General features: G+C 43.3%; 1 protein-coding gene across 2 annotated transcripts in view; it reads left to right on the top strand.

The window, feature by feature from the left end:
* LOC135921890 (WD repeat domain phosphoinositide-interacting protein 3) overlaps positions 1-19,375 on the top strand; it is a 28,208-nt gene extending 8,833 nt beyond the window's left edge. For both annotated transcript variants that reach the window (XM_065456297.2, XM_065456296.2), the window contains exons 5-10: positions 40-134; positions 2,162-2,352; positions 6,119-6,204; positions 8,137-8,241; positions 8,714-8,835; positions 14,947-19,375. In XM_065456297.2, the coding sequence (XP_065312369.1) occupies positions 40-134; positions 2,162-2,352; positions 6,119-6,204; positions 8,137-8,241; positions 8,714-8,835; positions 14,947-15,059 (712 nt within the window). In that variant the 3' untranslated portion in view covers positions 15,060-19,375. The remainder of the gene's footprint in view (positions 1-39; positions 135-2,161; positions 2,353-6,118; positions 6,205-8,136; positions 8,242-8,713; positions 8,836-14,946) is intronic.
* Positions 19,376-21,974: the final 2,599 nt, after the last annotated feature.

Here is a 21,974-nt window from a genome sequence, read left to right as displayed (position 1 = left end):
AGATTTACTTGCATTTGGCACCTTCTCAATTTTTTTCAGGATTGTGGTTGCACTGGAGTCTGTGATCAAGGTGTACACCTTCACCCAGAATCCACAGCAGCTGCATGTCTTTGAGACCTGTCCCAATGATAAAGGTAACTCATTGGCTATTGGCAGTAGGACAGTTTGCGCTACTTGTCCAGTTTAGAAACCAATATTTTTTATTTTTTTTTTGCCTACTGCAGGGAACCTGGACAGAAGTCGAGAACTCTTCGTTTTTCGTGTCAGCTACTTTTGTTTTCTTTATTGGAGATGACATCAGTCCGCTCTGTCAGCCAAACATGCGTTTTTTGATTGCTGAATTTGCAGACTTCAATTATTTGTCATTCCTAGTCAGACAACTGGGGATGTGTTAGCTTGCAAGTGCATTACTATGCACAACTAACCACGTCACATGATGTGGTCCACATGTCGAAAATTTGAGAGCCACCGCAGCAGCAGCAAACTCATAATGATTTGCTATAGTTAAAAAATATGCAGATCATGATACGGCGCTTATTGGTTTTACTGTAATAAGCTGTCTCTGCATAAAGTTTTATGCACCAAGGAGAGGCAACAGAGTTGGCTTGCACTCACTTTGCTCGCACCTGAAACTGCTCACACCAGAACACCCAAACTGCTTGAAGTGTTCAATTGGTTTAGCAGACCAAAAAATTGATCACGCCAGTAATGACTGAATATGATGTATACTAAGATGATAGACAATACACAAGGTGAAGGTATGTATGTGTGTGCCCGTATGTTACATTTGTCTTGTGTCACATCTGTTGTGCTGACATGCCACGCGACAAATGTAACCCACAGACATACATACCTTCATCTTGTGTCCCATCTCTCACTCTACAATATACATCATGTTCATCCAATTGGCGCACAAAATTTAAGCCGTATATTTAGTTTCAGGTCTCTGTAGGCCGTGTAGTTATGGCATGCACCTTCATTTGCTGGATGTCCTTGTACCAAGCAATGCAGTTTCTATGAGGGTAGTTCTTGCATTCTTAGAGTATACAGGCTGCAGGGAGACTCTCTAAGCTACTTTGTGTTCACATGCTTGTGCATTTCGCTTGTGTGTTTGTGTACACTGCTCAACTGTTTAAAAGTGATAATTGGCCCACATGGTGGCCGGTGCTTTTTGCATCACCATTGAGCGCTGGGTGATCACTGGGGGGGGGGGGGGGGGGGGGGCGCAATTGCAGTCAAAATGCGTTGCAGAGGCCCTTGCTTTCATCGGGTACTACAATGCATCAGCAAAGTGCCCCCACTGCTCACCGGTGTCACAAAAAGCACTGGCCGCCATTCGGGTCGGTTACCATGTGTCGTTGCTAAATGCCGTACATGGGCTTGTGTTTTTGTTTTGTCTAGCTCTCTGTTTTCATCCCTCACAGTATATTGTTAACGGAAAGTAGGTGAGAAATAAGGAGCAGATGATGTCGCTAGAATGCAGAGAGGTAGAGGAAGACCAAGCCTGGGCGTGAAGGCCAGCATGAAGTGCAGATATGGCATCATGGTGCTAGTGTCAAAAAGATCCAGATGTTATTATTGCTGCTTCCACCAATACTTCTATGACACAGTAGCTTAGTTCAATGCATGAAGCTTATTTATTCTGCACTTCGATGCCATTTCGACAAGCAAAACTTTCTTTTTTGCACTTTCTTTTTGGGTTTAGCACCATGCCACTAATGTGGCACTTGCTGCGGCAGTGTGCACTCATTGCAAGTGCCACTTACTTTGCGTCTGGCTGTGGTATAACCACGTACACCTGAAGTAGTATGCCAAGCTTGTAGCTGGGCTAACCTCTTCAGTATAGCTTACAACTTTTTTTCACTGTCTCTTTCACTCATGCTGTTATGGGGGTTTAGAAAAACTTCTTGTTGGGCGAGTTGGTGCATATTAGCAAACAGTTTTATAACTGTGCAAAAAAAACGACCACAGAGAGAGAGCACATAATAACGGGTGCACCTGTCCTTCTGTGCTCTCTTTCTGGGCAAGGACTGTGCCTGTCCTTATGTGCTCTCTCTCTGTGGTTTGTTTGTTTGTGCAGTTATAAAACTGTTTGCTGTTATGGAGGAGCTGCCGATTACTCTGCAGTAGTTGAAGTTGGCACACACATCTTCACTTACAGGCCTGTGCGTGCTGTGTCCAAACAGCAACAACAGCCTACTGGCTTTCCCTGGCCGACACACGGGCCACGTGCAAATTGTGGACCTCGGCAAGACTGAGAAGTCGCCGTTGGACATCGAAGCTCACGAGGCACCCCTCAGCTGCATTGCGCTCAACCTAAGTGGGACGCACCTGGCGACAGCCTCTGAAAAGGTGTGGTGTCAGTTTGTGAAAACTGATTGACAGCATTGTTGCAACAATTCGTGTTGTGGTTTGCAGTTGGCCGTTAGTTTTGTTGCCATTAGTTACAGAGGGTGTAGGTCAAGGGTCTCAGATCTTTAGAGAGCTTTAGAAATAGCATCATCAAGCAGCTTAGTATACCCAGAAACCCATGTATGCCTTTTGTACTCTCTTTGCATTCATTTGTAAGCTAGATTGTTTGCGTCGCCTAACTTGAGATCCCATAGTTCTAAAACTCCCTTTTATCCAGCATTGGTTCACACACAGGGCATGCAGCTTTCTGCAGACTTTACAGTGGTATGTTCAGGGCAGGACGGATGTCTGCTAAAGCTTTAGAAATTTGTAGCAATTTCACATGAGCACTTCAAAAACTTTCAAACCACAGTCTGTCAGTTCAAAAGCCAATTGGATGCTGCTAGACAGGTGGTTTCTACGGCCATCAAACTCTCAGCCTATTGAGCTGACGTGGTCGTTAAGAAATTCATCAAAATCTCTACTACTTTCAAATGCTGTGGCCAAATGCACTTGTCTCAGTCATGTTTGCAATGGCACACTGTAGATATATATACAGTAAAAGCTCGTTAATTCGAACCGCAAGGGGAAGCCACTTCAGTTTGAATTAATGAAAGTTCGAACTAACGAAAGTGAAGGAGACCAACAGTACACTGCGATTTGGACGCAGTAGGGCATGTCAGAAATTTGCCGTGTCAGAAAGTGATGGCGTGTGCCGCGGGCACACGCCATCTTCAAGTCAAAGCTCTGGTTCCAACTGTGCCACACCACCGATGTCCACCGAAACAAACGTTAGCCGAGGCTTAACACCATCACAATGAATCGCAACGGCCGATACCTCCTAAGCTGAAAACAGAGGTGCACAGCCGATGAAGACTGCCGAGACAAAGACGCTGAACATGTGAAGGTGGCGAAGGCCTTGATTCGTTGGTTCTTGACTGCAAGCGCAGCTGCGACGTGCTTGATTCGCTGTGTTTTGGCGCTTGCCGTGCCATCTCTGCACAACATTAGCAGCTGTACAAGATTTGCAAAGCCTCCGAGATTCGCAACGGGCAAGAAGTCTCGCAGGTTATGTAGAACGGAGAGGCGGCAGCCGCCGCTGCCTTCTGGCTGACCTTGCGTCGGTTAGATTTTTTTTCCGATTTTGCCTTCTCTCGCCGTTCTCTCCGTTTCGGAGGCGATAGCCTTGTGCGTAGGCAGTAGGCGCGTTTCTCTGGCCGTGTGCCAGGCGAGCGCAGTTCGAATTATCCGTGAGGGAACCTTCTCGCGTTCGAATTAACGGACTTTTTTATACATAGACATCTGTGGAGCTTGGCTGGACCAAATCGTACAGTTCGAATTATCCATAAATTTGAATTATTGAAGTTCGAATTAACGAGCTTTCACTGTAGTAGAAAAAATAATAATAAGGGGTTATGTATAATATAGTAAAAACTTATTCTCAAGAAAGAGTAGAGGTCCATGCTATCATAAATTCTGGCCAGGGCTAGAAGGTCACCAGAACTCTGCAGTCTCAGTGTCGGTAGAGCATGCAGATAGATCCAACTTAGTGCCACAAATGCTCAGTTGTAAATTACTGAAATTTTCAATAGGCCTCAGGTTTTCCATGCTGCAGCAACGTGACTCCTTTGTGTTTAATAGTGCTTTACAACATCAAATTTCATCGACTCAGCAACTATTAGGTGATTCTAGCTTGTCCTTAAACATGTTTCCCTTTGCAGAATACCGGGTTACCAGAGAATATCTGCCAACTATTCCAAATTTTCCATAAAATGTACGAATTTTAAGCAGTCTTACGATTTTACAAATATCGCTTGAAATCTTACGGAAAACATTTTATTTGCAAGAAAAAAAAGTGATAATGTAGTAAAACTACACCCTGGTACCTTGCACCGCCATGAGAGGGCAATACGTATGTGTGGTATCATCATCAGCAGTTGCAAGGTTGTAGTGACTTCTGTCGTCTACTAGGGGGGTCATGAATCCATATCCAAAGCTTGATAGCGCCGATAGCACCTCTAGCGCCTACGCAAACGTGTTGCCATGCTGTTGCCTTTGTTCACGCGGGCATGCAGGTTTGGACTTCAGTCAGCTTCAGTCACTGCATTGTTGGCCTTGCCTTTTGTGTGACTAGTTGCCGCGTCGAACGCAGCGCGACTCCGGCCTGTAGCGGTTTCGCAGTGCAATGGCGGGCTCAAAGCTCCGAGAGTACTTCCAAGTGCTTTCGAAATCGTACACGACAGAATTTCTGTGCTTCGTGTCGTCGAAGAATGGGGAGAAGTTCGGATTCTGCACCACGTGTGCCTGGGATGTGAACATCTCACATGGCGGCAAGTCTGACATCAAGGTTCACATCGCTTCGAAAAAGCATCAGGGTTATGTGTGTGCCACGGACAGCGAGCCAAGCCTAGCATGTTTTGTACTCAGTGACAACAACCTCAGTGTGATTCGTGCAAAATGCCTCTTCACGGCTTTTTAGTTAAACACAACATCCTGCTGAGTGTCAGCGGTCATGCCAGACTGCTTTTCCGGAAGATGTTCCTCAAGGACGAAGAAGCGAAGCGCTATGCCTGTGGACGAATAAAGATGACGTCAATTGTTCAGGAAATGGCTGGCAACGCAGAGGCTCCTTTGCTGGATGCCCTAAAACATCAACTATTTCAACCACTGTAAAAGGCAATAACAATAGGGATACGCAGCTTTACCCTATTGTTGCAACATATTTTGTTAAACAAGTAGAGTCGCAAACCACCTTCTTTGCCTCGGGACAATTCAAGGGGAAGCGACGGGTCACAAGATTGCAAATCTGGTTCTGGACGAGATGAAGTCTTGGCATTTGCCTGTTGGAAACCTGTTGGCTATGTGTTTGGACAATGCCACTGTCATGATCGGCAAGAACGACAGTGTTTCTACTGTATTGAGAGAGGCTCAACCAGGTTTTATAGGGGCTGGTTGCCCGTACCACCTCATCAACTTGACCCCCCAAAAAGGTGCTTCATGTCTTCCTTTAAAGGTTGCTGAGGCTTTGGCTGATATCCTTTTTTACCTAGAGAAAACCTAGAAACGGGAAGATTGACTTAAAGAGTTCCCAAAAATGCAAATTAAAAAAATGAAGCCGAGGTCAGAAAGATGTTGAAGCATTCGCCTACACGTTGGCTGTCATTGGGAAAGTGTTTATAGAGGCTGTTCGACCAGTGGAAACCACTACTCAGATTTCTTTATTTGAAACAAAGCAGTGCAACAAGCAGAGCTTGTTTTTGGAGTCATACCAAATTCCGAAGACTTCCTCACAACCCCCCAACCCTGCACTGACCCCAAAGTTTGCTACACATCTTCACAAGATTGCTGCAGGCCTCAGAAAAAAAGCACCAACGGCGATGAACTCTCGCTAAAGAGGAAAGGAGCTCATCCTGGACCTCAAGCAAAAAAACTAAAACTTCATACCAAGGATTCTGGGCCCGGTAGTCCGCAAAGGTTTGCATGTTTACTGATAAGTTAAAAGTCATTTGAAAAGTGGCTTTGTTACATGTGCATCGGCATCACAGTAGATGATGCACAGTTCCGATATATTTTTTACAAAACAGGCCAGTAATGCACACCAGCATGCTGTTAAACTACACTCACTGCAAAATGCTGCCTGTGTGTCAATTTTGAACATGAATCCTGTATACTTTGCACTCTTGTTTATGCCATATTCAGTACAGCTATCAGTACACACTTTGTGCAGGGTACGCTAATACGGGTGTTCGACACGGCCTCTGGAAACCTCATGAACGAGCTCCGCCGTGGCACTAACACAGCCAGCATCTACTGGTGAGAAAACCAAACATTAGCTCGCAACTGAGGCTTGTTTACTGAGTTTCTTCTTGTTAGTGCGATGCTTGTTACTGCCGATGACTGTGACTATGGAGGAATGTTCCTGGGGCAAAACGCTTCCAACACATTTCCATCTCTTCGATGTGAAAGCTCTATTCACTGTCTTGTCCAGCTGCTCTGCAGCCACTACGGACGGTGTCAAGGGCTAATTCTGAGGTGCATGATTGAGGGGGAATAGAGAAATGTTACATTGAGAAGAATCAGGCATGAGGACCATATCCTCCTCAGAGCCTGAAAAATCTTAGTGACACAATACTTCTCAAGGTCAGTTCTCATTGTCTACCAGTATCTGAAGAACCTCAAAAAAACTACTTATATGCTCTGATCAGCACCTATATATATGCGGACAGAGAGTCCATATCTCCAGTTTGTTCACATAAAAGTGTCTTTCGTTTTCCTGAATATATAGGAGCAGGTTTACCATAACACAGTTGACTCTCATTACAACGGGCCCTGATAATCCAACAAAAAATTACGGAGTCCGTAATATCCAAAACGACTCACTTCCGAAACTTTGGTTGGTATGTGTAACAATGTTATTGCAAAGAGTGAGTGACGAACGTCCAAAGTAAAAAACAAACCAAAAAGGTGAAGCATCGATTGCAGTAGCAAATTAGTAGACAGCTATGTGAAGTGACGATAGTAGTTTTATTAGCCGTATACAGATGCGAAAATTGACATATTAGGTAAATTAACAAGCACGGTGTCACGCATGCACAGGCGGACATAAACACATCTCGCTCGATAACCACGGAAAGTCGCTGTCAAAACATTGGAGTGAGGATGCGTGGCAGCACTAGCGAGCGAATTGACCTTCACGCTGTCTCTCCTTTCTATGCGAATGTTGAAAGCACAACACATACGAAGCTACCGGCACTAGGTGCACTTTGTACACATCGCAGATCACTTTGAAGATGAGGCCTGTGTAGGCACGTTTTGCCCACACCACAGATTGCTTTCGAAATACGGCGGTCATGCCATAAGCACCAGCTGCCGGAGTAGAACCCCCATCTCCCTTGTCTCTGCCCAGTGCCTCGGGCACTAAAGAAGACTGCACGCTTCCGGCCCTGCCTTCCCTCCTCGGGCGCGCAATATTGAGCCACAGTCGTCAGCTTACCCTCGTAAGTTAGTTGTCAGCCCGTGTCGACACAGCAAAAGTCCGTTTTATATGCCCGATATTGGCAAAAATTGCCACTAATTTCGTTTGCTGTAGCCAGTAGTCTGATGTAATGCAGTCCTTTAAAAGTGAACTTTGTTGCATTAATAAAATAGATAGGGAAAACTAAGGTGGAAATATGGTCCATTATATCAGAAAGTCTGTTGTATGCGGGTCCATTGTAACGAATGTAGACTATATATTGTGGTTCTTCACCTTAACTTTTCATCCCCGATTGCTGCATCATCTGGTTGTATATTTGGAATGTACTACGCGTTCACTTTTCGTCTTCGGAGACGATGCAGTGGCACATCTAATACAAATATCAGTATTGAGGAAAACTGTTTGCAACAATTTGATAACACGCTTGCCATATAATGTCACTTGCATCTAGCTTTACATAACACCAGAATAATGTAGCTTACTATTTCTGGTGTAATTGTGAAAAGGATGAAAGCCATTGTCTACGGGGTGAACACAGGGTCCAAAGAGGATATGGAGGTCACAGAGAAGCTTTCTTCCTGCAGTGAACATAGAGTAGGCTGATGACGAATATGAGCACTCATCATTCAGACAGCAGAAAGGAACAAAATGGATAAGGTATAAGATTCATCATTATTGACAGCATCAGGAGAAAGGGCCTTTTTCACTGTCACTTAAGCACTTTCAGTTGTGTCTAAAGGTTGCAGCACATGTAAACCATCTCTGCGCAGCATCAACTTCAACTTGGACTCATCACTGATATGTGTCTCCAGTGACCATGGTACTGTGCACATATTTGTGGTTGAAGAGTCTACAAAGAGAAACAAGCAGTCGAGGTAAGAAATAACCTTCCTCCAGTTCTAATGATACTTGTGAGTCTGTTGTGGAGTCAGTAAGCTGGGGGCTGCTAATTGCATAAGACTGATAAATGTAAAACAAGGTTTTCTCCTTGAAAATGCACCGTGAAGTGACAGATTCTGTGCTACTTTTGAAATCCATCTTCAATGTTCATGAAGCACCACCACTGATTTCATCGGATGTTTATAATAGTTGGAGCAGTGCAAAATATACACCATATATACATTCAACGTCTAATTTTTGGGACTCTTTAGGGAGCATGAAAATGTCCAAAAAATCGGGCAGTCCAAAAATATGAATGCTTGCAGGAAACTTGTCAGCCATAAAGAATGGTTCAGGCAAAGAACTCTTGCGTAATGTGGCCCCCACATTTTTGGAAGGCCAGCAGTTTTAATGCTAACTTGAGAAAGTTTCACGACGCTCATGACTCACCTTATGCCATGTTTTCAGCTGGGCATCGGCCAGTTTCCTACCCAAGTACTTCAGCTCCAAGTGGAGCTTTGGAAAATTCCAAGTGCCCGGGGGCGCGCACTGCATCTGTGCCTTTGGAGCAGACCCGAACTCTGTCATTGGTATGTATGCCACAGAAAGAAAGAAAGTCCGAGGGGATGCGGTCAGAAACATGTGCGATGGGAGGGATTTTGTTTGATGGCTGCCATGCTTCCATAGCCATCTGTTCAGTGCAGTGATGTTCAATAATACGCATAGGAATTCCCTTTCTTAGGCATCAAAACTACTGATTTGTGGAATTCCTTCTTTGAAGTTGTAATAAAAAATCCCCACATAACATGTAATGTAAATTTTTGCCTAACTTACCATAAAATTTACCGTACAAGATTTTCTTTCGGATTTCTCTAAATCAACTTTTTCACATTTACATATTACATTTACGCTTAGGTATGAAAGTCTCTAGAACTTGAATTGCCTTTATCTTTAGTCAGATTGTGTATGAATATACAGTCAAAGACTGATTTTCTGGACACCCAATAATTCGGACACCTTCGCAGCACCACCATGTACTCCATAGAGTCAACATATAAGAATGTCTGAAATTACAGGCACAAAAACCTTTGCCGTCTGATTTTCCAGACCATTTATCGTGACTGCAGGTCCGAAATGGCATTAATCGAAGCCACCACCGCCGCCATTTTGGTTCTCGCCGTCTCCAACCGATGCTCTTGCACACAGATCCACTGGCAACTGTAGCCACTACCGTGGCAACGATAGGCCTACCTGCTTTGACGTTTGCTACCAAGCTTCTTGCTGTTGGGTGCTGTGTTTTCATTGCGATAGCAATTATATAGACACTCCAGGCGCATTTTTGCCGCCGGAGTCGCCGTGATGTTCTATATAAAGTCCAAGGGCAATAACACCATCTCCGCGCGCCGTATGATGCTGTTTGTGTGAGTAAAAGCACGCAAGGCAAGCCAACAGTCATGGCTCAGTCAGGAGCATACAAAAAAGGAAAGAGGAGAGCAAATGTGCCATCTTCCATCGCGCGAAAGGCCATGGGGGAATGGGAAGGGGGCTGCAGCATTGTACTATGGCAGCAACTGCGTATTTCATTACCGGATGCAAGGGAAACTGGCAATCACGGCTCAGTCTCGCGCAATAAAGGGAGGAAAGCGAGTAGGCTGCGTGGTAGGGAAGGGGGTGGCTTCTACTCTGCCAGCAACTGTGTACATCACGCTGTCGCACGCTATTGCGCGCGCCGTATCTGTAAAGCGATCTGCAGACGGCTCATACCCTTGTGCGTGCTGTGTTCTCGCTGCTCAGTTTGCATTGAAGCGATAGACAGTACGAAGGTCACTTCGCTCCCTGCTGCTGCCGCACTTGCCCATGAGCCAGCGTTCTGACAGCGAGTGTCCGTGGTCATTGAGTGTGATGTGCCCATGTTTGACTGTACGCACTGACACAATGCTTATTAATTCACTTAGTAAGCAAATGTTTCTAAGTGTACACAGCCGATAAAACTACTAGATCTCTAGTATCGCAATCGATGCTTCGCCTTGCGGGTGAAACTGCGACTTTTTTCATTGACACCATGCGCCACTGTTAGCAATGCCGCCGGCTTCACCTTTGTAATCCTGGCCAATGGCTTCGAAGCTCGGAAAGCACTGCGCGTTGCACAACACCAGTGCCCAAAAGTCAGCTTCGCCTCAGTACAGCTGTGTTAAGCGGCGAAGCATACGCGAAGTAGCGTGGTGAAGCTTAAAAGTGAGAAGGGGCAATTGTCGCAGGACACGGTACATATATTCCTTAATTATGCATGCATGCGCCCCCCCCATCTCCCATCACAGCAGGAGCACTGATACGCCTAATAAATGTACTAGCATTGCTGTAGAGCTATCACAGACATGCCTGTGCTGATTGGATGCTTTGGGGGCAGTAACAGGCATGCATTCATTTTTTCAGACTGCCTGACTTTCTGGACGTTTTTGCGGCACCTAGGGAGTCCGAGAAATTGTACTTGCACTGTATTCTGTTCTCCCACCACGAGATTTCCTTTTCATATTACATATGGCTGTTTCCTATTATACAACATATTGCATTCTTTTTTTGCCTTTCTGATTAGTCCAGGCCACACTTTTCACATCTGTATGAAGTAGTTTCTACTACCTACACAATGGTTCATTCTTAGCACTGGTCATTGGCATGTAAATCTAGCTTTGAAATTGCATTTCGTTTTCTATTGAAAAAAAATAAGACATTTGCCATCAATACTTGCCTGGTTGGGGAAAAAACAAGGAAATTATGTTGCACGCACCCATCAGTTCCGAACAACACTGCTCAACATGACTGCACAGGTGTTGCAATCTCGAAGCAGAGCATTCATCTACTTCTATCCATGTTAGTTGTTTTGTTTACCTCATGTTAGAAGATTGTGACACTTGTTACTAAGGTAGACTTTCATTAATTTGGCACAACTCAATTCAATATTTTGGTTGATTCAATCCTGGCCGAAGGTCCTGGCTGGCACCTATGAATGTTTTCATCAGGGAGAGCGAAAACCTTCTCTCTGAACTGTGTGGTAGGAGTACAAAGGCACGCACAGCAGCTTCTGCAATACTTCTGCACGGGGATTCATGCTCAATTACCACATTCCTTAAGGCATTATGGTGACGCCCAGGGCGCTCTCCTTGAATAGGTGTACACATTTCTGTGAGCCAAGGCTTGCTGTCCGCAGAGGATTTGTTCCAACTCTGGCCAGCATTAGAGACCGTCTACTTTGACAGCTAAGATAGCTTTGAGCCCAAGCAACGGAATGCATATAGAAGACGTCTCTGTTACTTAATGCCATTTTGCATGAACAAGAAAGCATTAAAAACGCCACAAGTTATCGTAATTTTTAAATATTTTTTGTGTATAGCCTGCATCATTCATGATTTCGACGCTGCCTTCATGAACCTGCCTTTTTTTACAGTTTATAGCAAGTGTGGGAACACAGCTGGAGTTTTAGGCTAAAAAGACAGCTCACAATGATGATTACATAGTTACTCCATTCTAACATGTATCTTTTTTCCAAGAAAGTCTGTACATCATTGGTCTGCATATTACAATCGAGTACAAAACCATGTTCGCAGTGTTGGCAGCAGCTTACTTCAGAGCCAGTACTTTTGCCTTTGGCATCACAAGATGGCGCCTGAACATGTTTTCACTTAGCTGGTGGCAGCGACGCATTGCTTTGGTTATGAAGCCTAATTCAAAGGAAGTTATTTCACATGATAAGCTAGTGGCAGCAGTGTTGCATCATGTGCTTCTCGCAAGTCGATGTCTTGCATGCATCTTAGAATGAACTGATGTAGTGGTTAATATCTAGGCATTGGCCGTGGTCCAAACAATTGCAGAATTGTTCAAGATATGCAGAATATCAAACGCAGTGTACAGCATGGAGGACATCTTGTGGCCCACAGCAGTAGCTATCTCAGAGTGGAAGTGATGGAAATTAAATGCAAATAAATGTTCGTTCTGTAAAAATAAACTGCAGGATTGATCTTTTTCAGAGTATGTGAATAATTATTTTTGAGACTGAATCAAATAGTACCAGAATCGAATGAAATATTGAGTACCTTTAATAGATTTTGAATAATAAATGAACTGTCGTTATCACAATTGTTATAGAACAATATTCATGTCGTAGTATTATTAAAGTGAGCAAGTTTCTGTCATTACATAGTACATTATAAAGCGCTGTTTATAAAAAGCACAAATGGAGCATTACAAATGGACAGGTAGTTTCTTTGCCTACACAAGACTCTTCAGAAAGTGCGAATGATCACTGTATAGCCTGTAAAGTATGGCTACATAAGCAATATAACCTGCTCAACTATGCAAGTTATCATGTTTTGTGTCTAAACAATGCCTGTGGGGCTGAAAAGTCACCGGTCTTTCACTCCAGTTTTATGTTTAATTGGGCACAGTTTATTTATTGAATTATTTGAAAGATTGAATTATTTGAAAGAAATTCATTATTACATATATTGACTATTCAATCTGAAGTCTGAATCAAATGCAACACTATTTGATTCATTATTCAAACGTTTCGAATATTTGCATACCCCTAATCTTTTTCTTGTTGCCAGAATCAGTGGCATGCTTCATTATCTAGTTGTAAAATTGGGCACATGTTAGATTTGGGTGCACAGATTGTTTTCTACTTTAAACCCATAAAAACTAGGTGTGCGTTAGATTCGGAGCTGTGCTAGACCCAAGTAATTACTGCCAAATAAAGCAGCATTTTGTTTAGACAATTCTTTCTGCCTCTTCTTTTTATTCGACCTGTCAAATAAGATGATCGATTGCGTTGGTCCCACTAAGGTTGAATTAACAGAATTCAGCTGTAGTGCTGATGTACTATATGCTCCTGTTCGTGAAATATGCTTTAAGTACTTCTTGCGCTAACATACACTTATATGGGCCTATGAACTAGTTATTTGAATCCTGATATTGTCCTTTGCCAGATGATTAGAACTTGAATGATCAGCGCACACACAACTGACCCCAATGGTGATCCTCATTGGGAACTTGATACTGGAAGCGTCTGTCTTTGCAGTGCTCAAGTGACAGTGAATAACAATTGAAGACATTGAATTGAATTGAAGACACATTATCCCTTGCCAAAAACAATGACATTCAACCTATTTTCAACAGACCTCAAAGCGAAAATGGCATCTCATAATTAATAATTGCCTGATTCTAATTACATGTCTCTTTTCCAAGAAAAGTGGTCCACAAATTTCCTGTGTGCTGCAATTGCCTACGAAACGAAAAACTAGATTAACAGTGTTACCAGCAGCCTAGTGGTATAGCCAGAATGATCACTATTATCATACGATGATGGAAGGACAAGTTTTCGCTCAGGATGGTGGTGACAGTGCGCTGCTTTCAGGCATTAATTACCAAGGTTCGTTCGAAAGATAGGTTATTTTGCAAGCCAAAGTAGTGGCAGCAGAGTCACATCTCGTGCTTTTGGCACTTGGAGACTCGCATGTGTTGCAGAACAAACTGGCGAAGTGGTTCACCTAGGTTTACGCCACCATCCCATTTGCAATGGTTGCATAGTCATTCAAGGAATGCCAAATATCAAGCACAGTGTACCATGTGGTGGACGACAGTTGTAGTCTGTATACAGTGATAAAAGGCTGTCTTAAATTGATGACAATGGACAGAAAGTGTAAGGAAATCTTCTTTCTGTGATGGTAAAGTCTGCGGGTTTCATCTGATTTGTGAGGCACGCTGTATTTTCTTTCCTCTTTCTTTCCTTTTTTTTTCTTTTTTGTAATGTCAGGGGACACTTTTGATTACAATTGAGGCCGATCCAAAAGTACTTCATGTGTGAATGACTTAATACATAATAGCAGACAATGAAGTCATCCAAGACAATGTTCTGATTTACCACGTAAAGGAACAAGCTCTAGACATGTACAGGACACATGACAGATGCGCAAATGCCATCGTGACAGCTTGGCTTGTCTCGTAGTTTGGATTGTTGGCACTACCGGATTGAGCCACTTTTTGTTCTCAGGAGGTGCCGGCAGTGTATCAGAACAACGACATCACTTGTTCTGCTTGTCTGTGTGGCCAAATTTGAGTTGAAATGATGAAGTAGCATGTAACGCATCAGTCTAAATAATCTAGCACACCTGACTTATTGGTATACGAATGTCTAATTAGTTGGCGAGTTTAGTGAGTGTTGCTTGCCAATCATCTATGTTTAGCAGCATGTGTACTCGGAAGCATTGTAATTTATTAATGCAGTGGTAATTAGTAATTACATGTTCAATTAAATTATAAGATTTAAGACACTTAACTTACATGCCTTAACGTATGCACCTAAAGTTACTCAGTGAAATAAAAGCATTGGGATGTTAAAACACTCAACTTTTCTAAAGCAACATTATTGAGGCTAGAAAGCAGCACAGTTGAACCACTAAGGACAAGAAAGAAAGCTCCAATGTGCTTTGTGAATGAATTCACGCCAAATTGTAGAAAAATCCTTGATAATACCCATGGTTACCATGGTAGCTTAAAAGCAGTGTCAGATTTTATCTTTTTGTTATTCGGCATTACCTGTTAATGCTGCAGAAACCATTAACTTTCCTCCATTTCCATTTTGTTCTTTGTTCATGGCTGGACGAAGAAAATAAATAAATCACGCATCTATGTTTGTTTGTTTTTTTCAGCCATCTGCGCTGATGGCAGTTACTACAAGTTCGTGTTCAATGCCAAGGGTGAATGCACGAGAGACGTGTATGCACAATTCCTCGACATGTCGGACGACAACAGCCGCTCCTAACAACACTGTTCTGAGCTGCCCCTGTCCTATGCGCAGAATGGCGCGATCCACAAGAGTGGCCAAAAATAGTGACCTACAAAGTGACTGATCGTCGAATCGGCCTTGCTGGCCCATTCGCACTTCGAGTAATGCAACACCATGCACAGTTACTAAATCACCATGGCAAGCCTGTGTCGTTACAACGGTGCCTCAGTGTATGCATGTGATATAGCCTGTCAACGCTTAGCATCTGTGGTGTCTGAAAGACTTCAGTGTTGTTTGTTCTGCCTTTTTTTTTTTCTTGGAAAGAACAGCATTTTCAACCAAGCCGGCTGAATTGTAGAGACTGCAGCATTCCAATTAGCCACAAGTGATTCACCGAAGTCTGTCACACCGCATTCGGTGAATGATGTGAACCTCTTTTCTGCTTAGTTTTCAGAGTTTCTTGTTTCTTGATAGAGCTAACTAGTGCTCTTTTCGGTGTGATGACCAATTGTCTGTTGCGCTGTGGCCACTGAGCAGCCTGAGCTTGCTGCATTTCTGGTTTGTTGCGCTAGTTTCAAGCAGAACTTTGTGCAACTGTTATCGTAGGATCTAAACTTCATCTTATCTTGCTTGCACCGAGATTTTTGTCGCACTGTGACCGGTGAATGGCTTCAACCTGTTGTTCAAATTGTTTGTAGAGTTATGTTTCAAGCCAGATATTTTGCTTTTATCATTGCAGATGGCGAATTTGTTTGCTTTTATTTCACACCTGCAGAGCATTTTGCTATGATGTGAGTATGAAGTATGCTTAGAATGGCCTTACGAGAAACTGTGCCGTAATGGTTATGAGTGTTGTTCATACCTCTGATAATAAGCTAGTTCTGCTGTTATAAAATTACTGTGCAGCGACATATGTTCTGAAGAAATTGCTGCACCATTTTTCTTAGAATGTAGTGACTGTGCATTTCTTTACCATGAATGGCCATAAAATTTAAAGCAATTGTCTCGTTTTCTAAGCTGTAGAGGGATATGTTTGTTTCTCGACTAGACATTTGCAAACTGTTGAATTTCAAATTGTTTCAAACTTATTGCTCGGGTAAGCAGGCATCTACGTTTGCCCTGCAAATGCTCTTAAAAGGTTGCTCATTTGAGACATTTATGATGTTAAATTATCTGGTTGTGAAGTTATAAATCCAAAAGGACTGCTAACCTATAGTTGTCAGAGGTGGTATACTTGGGCAATCACTTTCTGGGACACTTTTGCTTTCGCGAGATTTTGCCAGACTAGCACCGGTCGTGTTTGTGGTCTATGGGCAACAGCGTTCTTGTCATTGGGCCAACTGCGCTAAAACAGCGTGCCTGACTTTGTGTCAGGAACGGTGTCGCTTGTCGATGCCGACTAGTCCCATGCTAGAGCCATGCGACATCTAGTGAAAGCATTTCCAAAAGTTGTCTCCTGACAACATAATGCCCCAGTTGTGGGAATGATAACAGTTAACAGCAACATGGCTCATGTAGTGAGTCTTGGTGACTTATTTTTGTCTGTTGTTATTTAACATCTGCCACTATGGCAGATCATAGTAGGTAGTATTGATAAATATGTGAGGAAATACCGAGTCTTGTTTATTGAAAAAGCTGCACACTGTCTTATTTTGCTTGATATCAAATGCAGCTCACATTTCTTCCTTGGACAAGCTCACAATGTGTCAACATGTCAGCCTCTTGCACTTTCTGCTAGACAGCAGTCTTTTTTGCCCACACTGATCCCTTTAAACAGCTTTTTTCCATCAACAATTGAAGTCTGGAATTCATTACCGGGCAACATCCGTTCACTACCACTGAAATAATTCATGCAAGCTTGTTTATATATGTTGTATATTTGTTGTTCATCCCACTCCTGCAATAGCCTCATTGAGGGTGCAGTGTGTATAAATAAATAAATAAATAAATACATAAATAAATTTGAAATAACATGCATAAGATCAGTATACGGAGCACAGATGCTGAGGGGTGAAAATGACGTACTGCTAGCTATTGTGAGAGAGCTTCCTCATCACAATTTAGGCTGTCTTTTTGTTCAGCGACTAAATCGTTTTCAGAATAAGCAGTTTGCAGCGTTATGGTTGTACCTGGAATAGAAGATCACAAAAGAATCGTGTCATAAGCAGCTCCTCCTGCTAAACCACTGGCCCTTTCACACACAAATTTATGTTGTGCAATGCAGCACACAGCATTATTTCCGATTTATCCTGGACAAAACAAACAAATAATTCAGGCAAACATTGTATAGTAATGAAATGTTTTGCAGATTAGAGCTTTTGTGTGAAATTTGAGTGATGACAAACTAGCAGTTTAACCAGAAGAGTCATATACTATACCAGGCTGCTTTGATGAAGCAACATTAATTAAATGTTGCACTACCACCAGAAATTGCTTTGAAAATGTCTTCTAAATTTACATAATAAAATTACAATGACAGATATTACAGAAAAAAGAAAGACAGTGGCATTCTCATTTGTTTTCCGTCGTTCCTGTGTAATATTACGCTGACCAAACCTGCCATGACGTTTCACTGTTTGTTTATGGCAACTGCATTACTTCTGTATGATGAAGTCATTTATGGCTTTATAGACTATTCTCTACCCATTGTTTGTGAGATCTTTCCTGAATGTGCAAAACTGGCACTAGTTTCTTGATCTATATTGCCAGAGCCCATTACCCACTGTTGCAAGTGCTTTTCGAGTGTGCTGGCCTCTGTCAGGATCATGAAAGACGAAGTTCTCGAACTCGGATTTCGCACCTGTATGCCACGACTGTGCTTCCCTGCCTGCATGATATCTTCTCTGGACCTAAATTTTTGATAATCCACCGTGACCCAGGAGAGCACTTGAGTCATGCCAAAACGTAGTGCATGCTACTTAATGCAATCTGTCCAAATCTTTTTCGAAACTAGTATCACCCAGAAATTTGGATCAACTGTGATTAGATCAGATTCGACTGTATTTTATTCTATTATATTGAGCATATGGTTAGAACTTCAAGTCTTGCACATTCCCATTAGCAAGCCATTGTTTCATTCTTGGTTGCATTCATGTTGAGACTGTGCTGCATTGTGAAGAGACACATGCGCAGATTGCATTTGCTGTGTAGCTTAAGCCAGCTGTTGGATGTTCTGGTGTGTTGTAATAATGCAGAACTTTGATACAATTGTTTTTAGTCTTTTTCTGTTTCTTTTTTTTGTGAGTGATTCGGTCAGACGCTTGCAGAGCAACTATGCAAAATGTTTCCATGGAGCTTTGTTTCATGTTTGTGGGCCTTTGCTCCATTCTTGGTGACATTGTTGCGTGTTGAGGATCACATCAATAAGTTCTCGTGACACATTTGTATGGGTGTGGTTTGCCTGACTGCTGGTTGGTTTGCCTAACTGCTGGAATAGTCTGGTGCACTGTGAGACTCAAGGGCGTTGATTCATGTGCTTATTTTGTTTTCCTTTCTTACCGTGAGATTGATTCTGTTAGTTGATTTCAATATAAGTTGATTGTGTTGACAATACATATGGTGCTTGTGTACCCCTCATTCATTATTGCAGGCCATAGCACTATTCTCAGTGATGGTGTTACCTTAATTACACTTCCCAAAATATATTTTGGCTGCATTTATTGTGAAATTCAAGCAGTTGCTGCTACATCGGGCCTCATTGTAACAGTCTCAACTAACATGAAGATATCTTGGTTATATTCAATATGCAATAGAAACATGCATGTTGATATTGGCAAGAAATGCACAGATTTTATACTTTCTTATATCCAATATTTCATTATATTGCGGTATGACTATTGTTTTCTCCACACAGAGGCAGATACTTTGGTTCCCATAGTCACTTATTCTTTGCTGCATGAGTGATTCTGCTCGATTCTGTTTGAACAACTACGGCTATGTTATATGACAAGAGCAGCTTGCTCGGCGATGAGATTAAGGGTGCAAACGTTTATGATGTGCAGATTGCATTGCCACAACTTTGTATGTCCACAGTTTATTGAATGATTCATGTGTTAGAGGTTACACCACTTGGTTTTCTGTGTATAGTCTTATAGTTTGTGTATGTGTTTTTAGCTTGCCGTGGTGCGAGAGAAGAATCTACGTCACATGCTGGCTTTGCAGTTTTCTACTTTTGAACAATTTTTGTGCAAGTACTTTTTCGAAAGTGCCCTCTCAAGAATGGACAAATGGCGAACGTGCAGGGTGTTGTGGCAGTTCGGTGACTTTTTCATTACTGTTTCTAGTACGCGTTAAAGAGCCATGTTCCTTTTGTTACCAATGTATCTTGAGGAAATACATATATTTATGGACAAGCTGGGTGCCCTATGAAGCTGACTCGGTACCTAACAGGTGCCAGTGCTTTATCTTTTTTTTTCACCCATTTCAACCCCTCCTAAGGCTGGATTATGACCATGGCTTGACCCATTATGGTGGCCAAGTAGCTGTAGCATTCTGCTGCTTAGCATGAGGCCATGGGCCCGATTCCCGGCCAAATTTTGATAAGAGCTGAACGCAAGAAACTAGTACTGCACTTTCGTGGTACTTTAAAGAACCCCGACATCATCCTAGAACACGGCGTTTAGGCCTTCTCATTCTTTTTTCTTTGTACAAGGTCTTGAACCATCTAAACCGCAGAAGAAATTATATTTTACTGCCATAATACTTGTTTCGACAAACCGGTCTCGGTACCCATAAGATAGATATGTGTCATGGCCAGTGGTGTAGCCAGAAAGAGGGGCGCATTGGGCACGTGCCATGTCAGTATGCGTCGTTCCCAACCCTCCCCAACCCCTTCGAAGAAAATTCTTGCTGAGCTACTGGTCATGACGTCATAAGACATTTGCTGAACCTGCGAGCGCTGTGGCTGTCACATGCTAGCGTATCCAGAAGAAATACTCGTGGCACTCACGTTTATTTTTTGAGCGACGTCGTCGCTCCTAACCTTATTTCTTAACGACGTAAGCAAATTTTACACTGTCATGACGTCACGCACGACAGTGCCGATAACACTATGTCCGGCATTTCAAGATAAACTTTAATATCAAATCAAAATATGCTTGCCAGCCTTCATACTCGTTAATCTTTTGTGTTTCAAAAGTGTGTGGTAGAGTTTCTGCAACTCCGAAAATATGTCAGTACTCATTTATACCCCAAACGACGATCGTGACTGACTTGTAGACATAGTTCTCGTTACCGTCATCCGAGACCTTCAGTTGACGAACCTTGTGTCTTGGAGGAAGCAAAGAAACTAAGAGTGAGCATGTGTCCCACCCGCCGTGGTTGCTCAGTGGCTATGGTGTTGGGCTGCTGAGCACGAGGTCGCGGGATCGAATCCCGGCCACGGCGGCCGCATTTCGATGGGGGCGAAATGCGAAAACACCCGTGTGCTTAGATTTAGGTGCACGTTAAAGAACCCCAGGGGGTCTAAATTTCCGGAGTCCTCCACTACGGCGTGCCTCATAATCAGAAAGTGGTTTTGGCTCGTAAAACCCCAAATATTATTAGCATGTGTCCCACCGCCAGCCTTGGCAAGTGAACACTCCCTAAAGCCATTCCCTTCACTTTTTCCTTGGCATTGTTGGCCCAACACGTGACCTCTGAGACTGCGAGTTGGCCGGGAATGTTTGTTTCCGTGTGGTTCTTGAATCGATGCATATTTGCTTAGCAGCCCGGGGGTAACATCCTGGACATCGTCGAATTTGCCATGTGGTCAGCTGTGATTGGCCCAGAGGGCCAATCAGAGCTGACCACATGGCAAAAAACCATTACAGAATTTACCATTACCATTTAGAAATTACCATTACAGAAATTACCATTACAGAATTTGACAATATGGCGGAATTTGACAACGTCCGGAAGATATCACTCTTGTCGGAGCGGGGAGCACTAAAACCTACCGCGTGCTCTGATGTGATGATCACGTGTTGAGTGAGCTCGTTTGGCTTCATTTGCGTAGCACAATGTCCCTTTCTATTTCTTTCCCATCTCCGTGGCCTGTGTTGTCTTCTGTCTTGAGGAACACGCCACATGTGCACACAGGTTTTATTTTATTTTTTTAGATCTGTGTCTGCGAACAATATCAAAGGGAGCGCTAGATTTTGTGTACGTTTGCGTGTGGCATACCCGGTACAGAAACTTATGTAACCGGCTGTGGCATTCGCATAAGCGGCGGCGAAAATGTCTTGCTTTCTTCGCCTTTGTGTGAAGCGCCCCCTTCGAACGCCGCATATCTTTCCCCACACCCTTTTTCCCTCGGCGATTCTATTTCCGGGGGCGAGCCTCTTGAGCAATCCGCGCAACGTGCACACATTTGACGCCGGGGGCCGATAATTAAATAGCTGACGCACGGGCGAGTCCAGTCGTTCCCCGGTCATCGCCTGGCACTGTTGCGCGCAGTGCAGCTTTGCGCAGTGCATCGCCAAATGACCCCTTCTGTACTGTCGCTGCCGAAATTTGCGCTGATGGCCGCAAATTGGCGTGCACTCGTCGGCGATGGTGGGCATTAGAGTTCCATGATCTTGTAGGAAGGGGGCGCACACACCGGGCTACCGAAACATGGCTCGCCCGCTTGCTGCACTTAGCCGTTTCTTCCTTGCTATGCTGCTTGCTTTAGCTTGCGCCTTGTTTTGTTTAAAACGTGCGGTGTTTCGCATGCTGCATGTAGTTCTTGTCAGCCTATTAGGGCGGTGAATTTACGAGCGTGGGAATTCGCTTGCACTTTATTCGGATCGCGAACCCGAACCGCATTCAGATGTATGATTTTGAAGAGCAAGCTGCCGACGACGCGATCTTGTCGTTTTTTTTTTTGTGAGTATGCACGTTAACAACCTTTTGCGTTGAAAATGAAGTGCAGGTAACATAAGCCACTTATTACAGCACTTCTTTTCGTTTTCATGGATTTTATTTTCATTT

The sequence above is a fragment of the Dermacentor albipictus genome, chromosome 8 (genome assembly GCF_038994185.2).
Source record: "Dermacentor albipictus isolate Rhodes 1998 colony chromosome 8, USDA_Dalb.pri_finalv2, whole genome shotgun sequence".
In the NCBI taxonomy this organism is placed as follows: domain Eukaryota; kingdom Metazoa; phylum Arthropoda; class Arachnida; order Ixodida; family Ixodidae; genus Dermacentor; species Dermacentor albipictus.
This window is presented reverse-complemented; position numbering and strand designations above follow the sequence as displayed.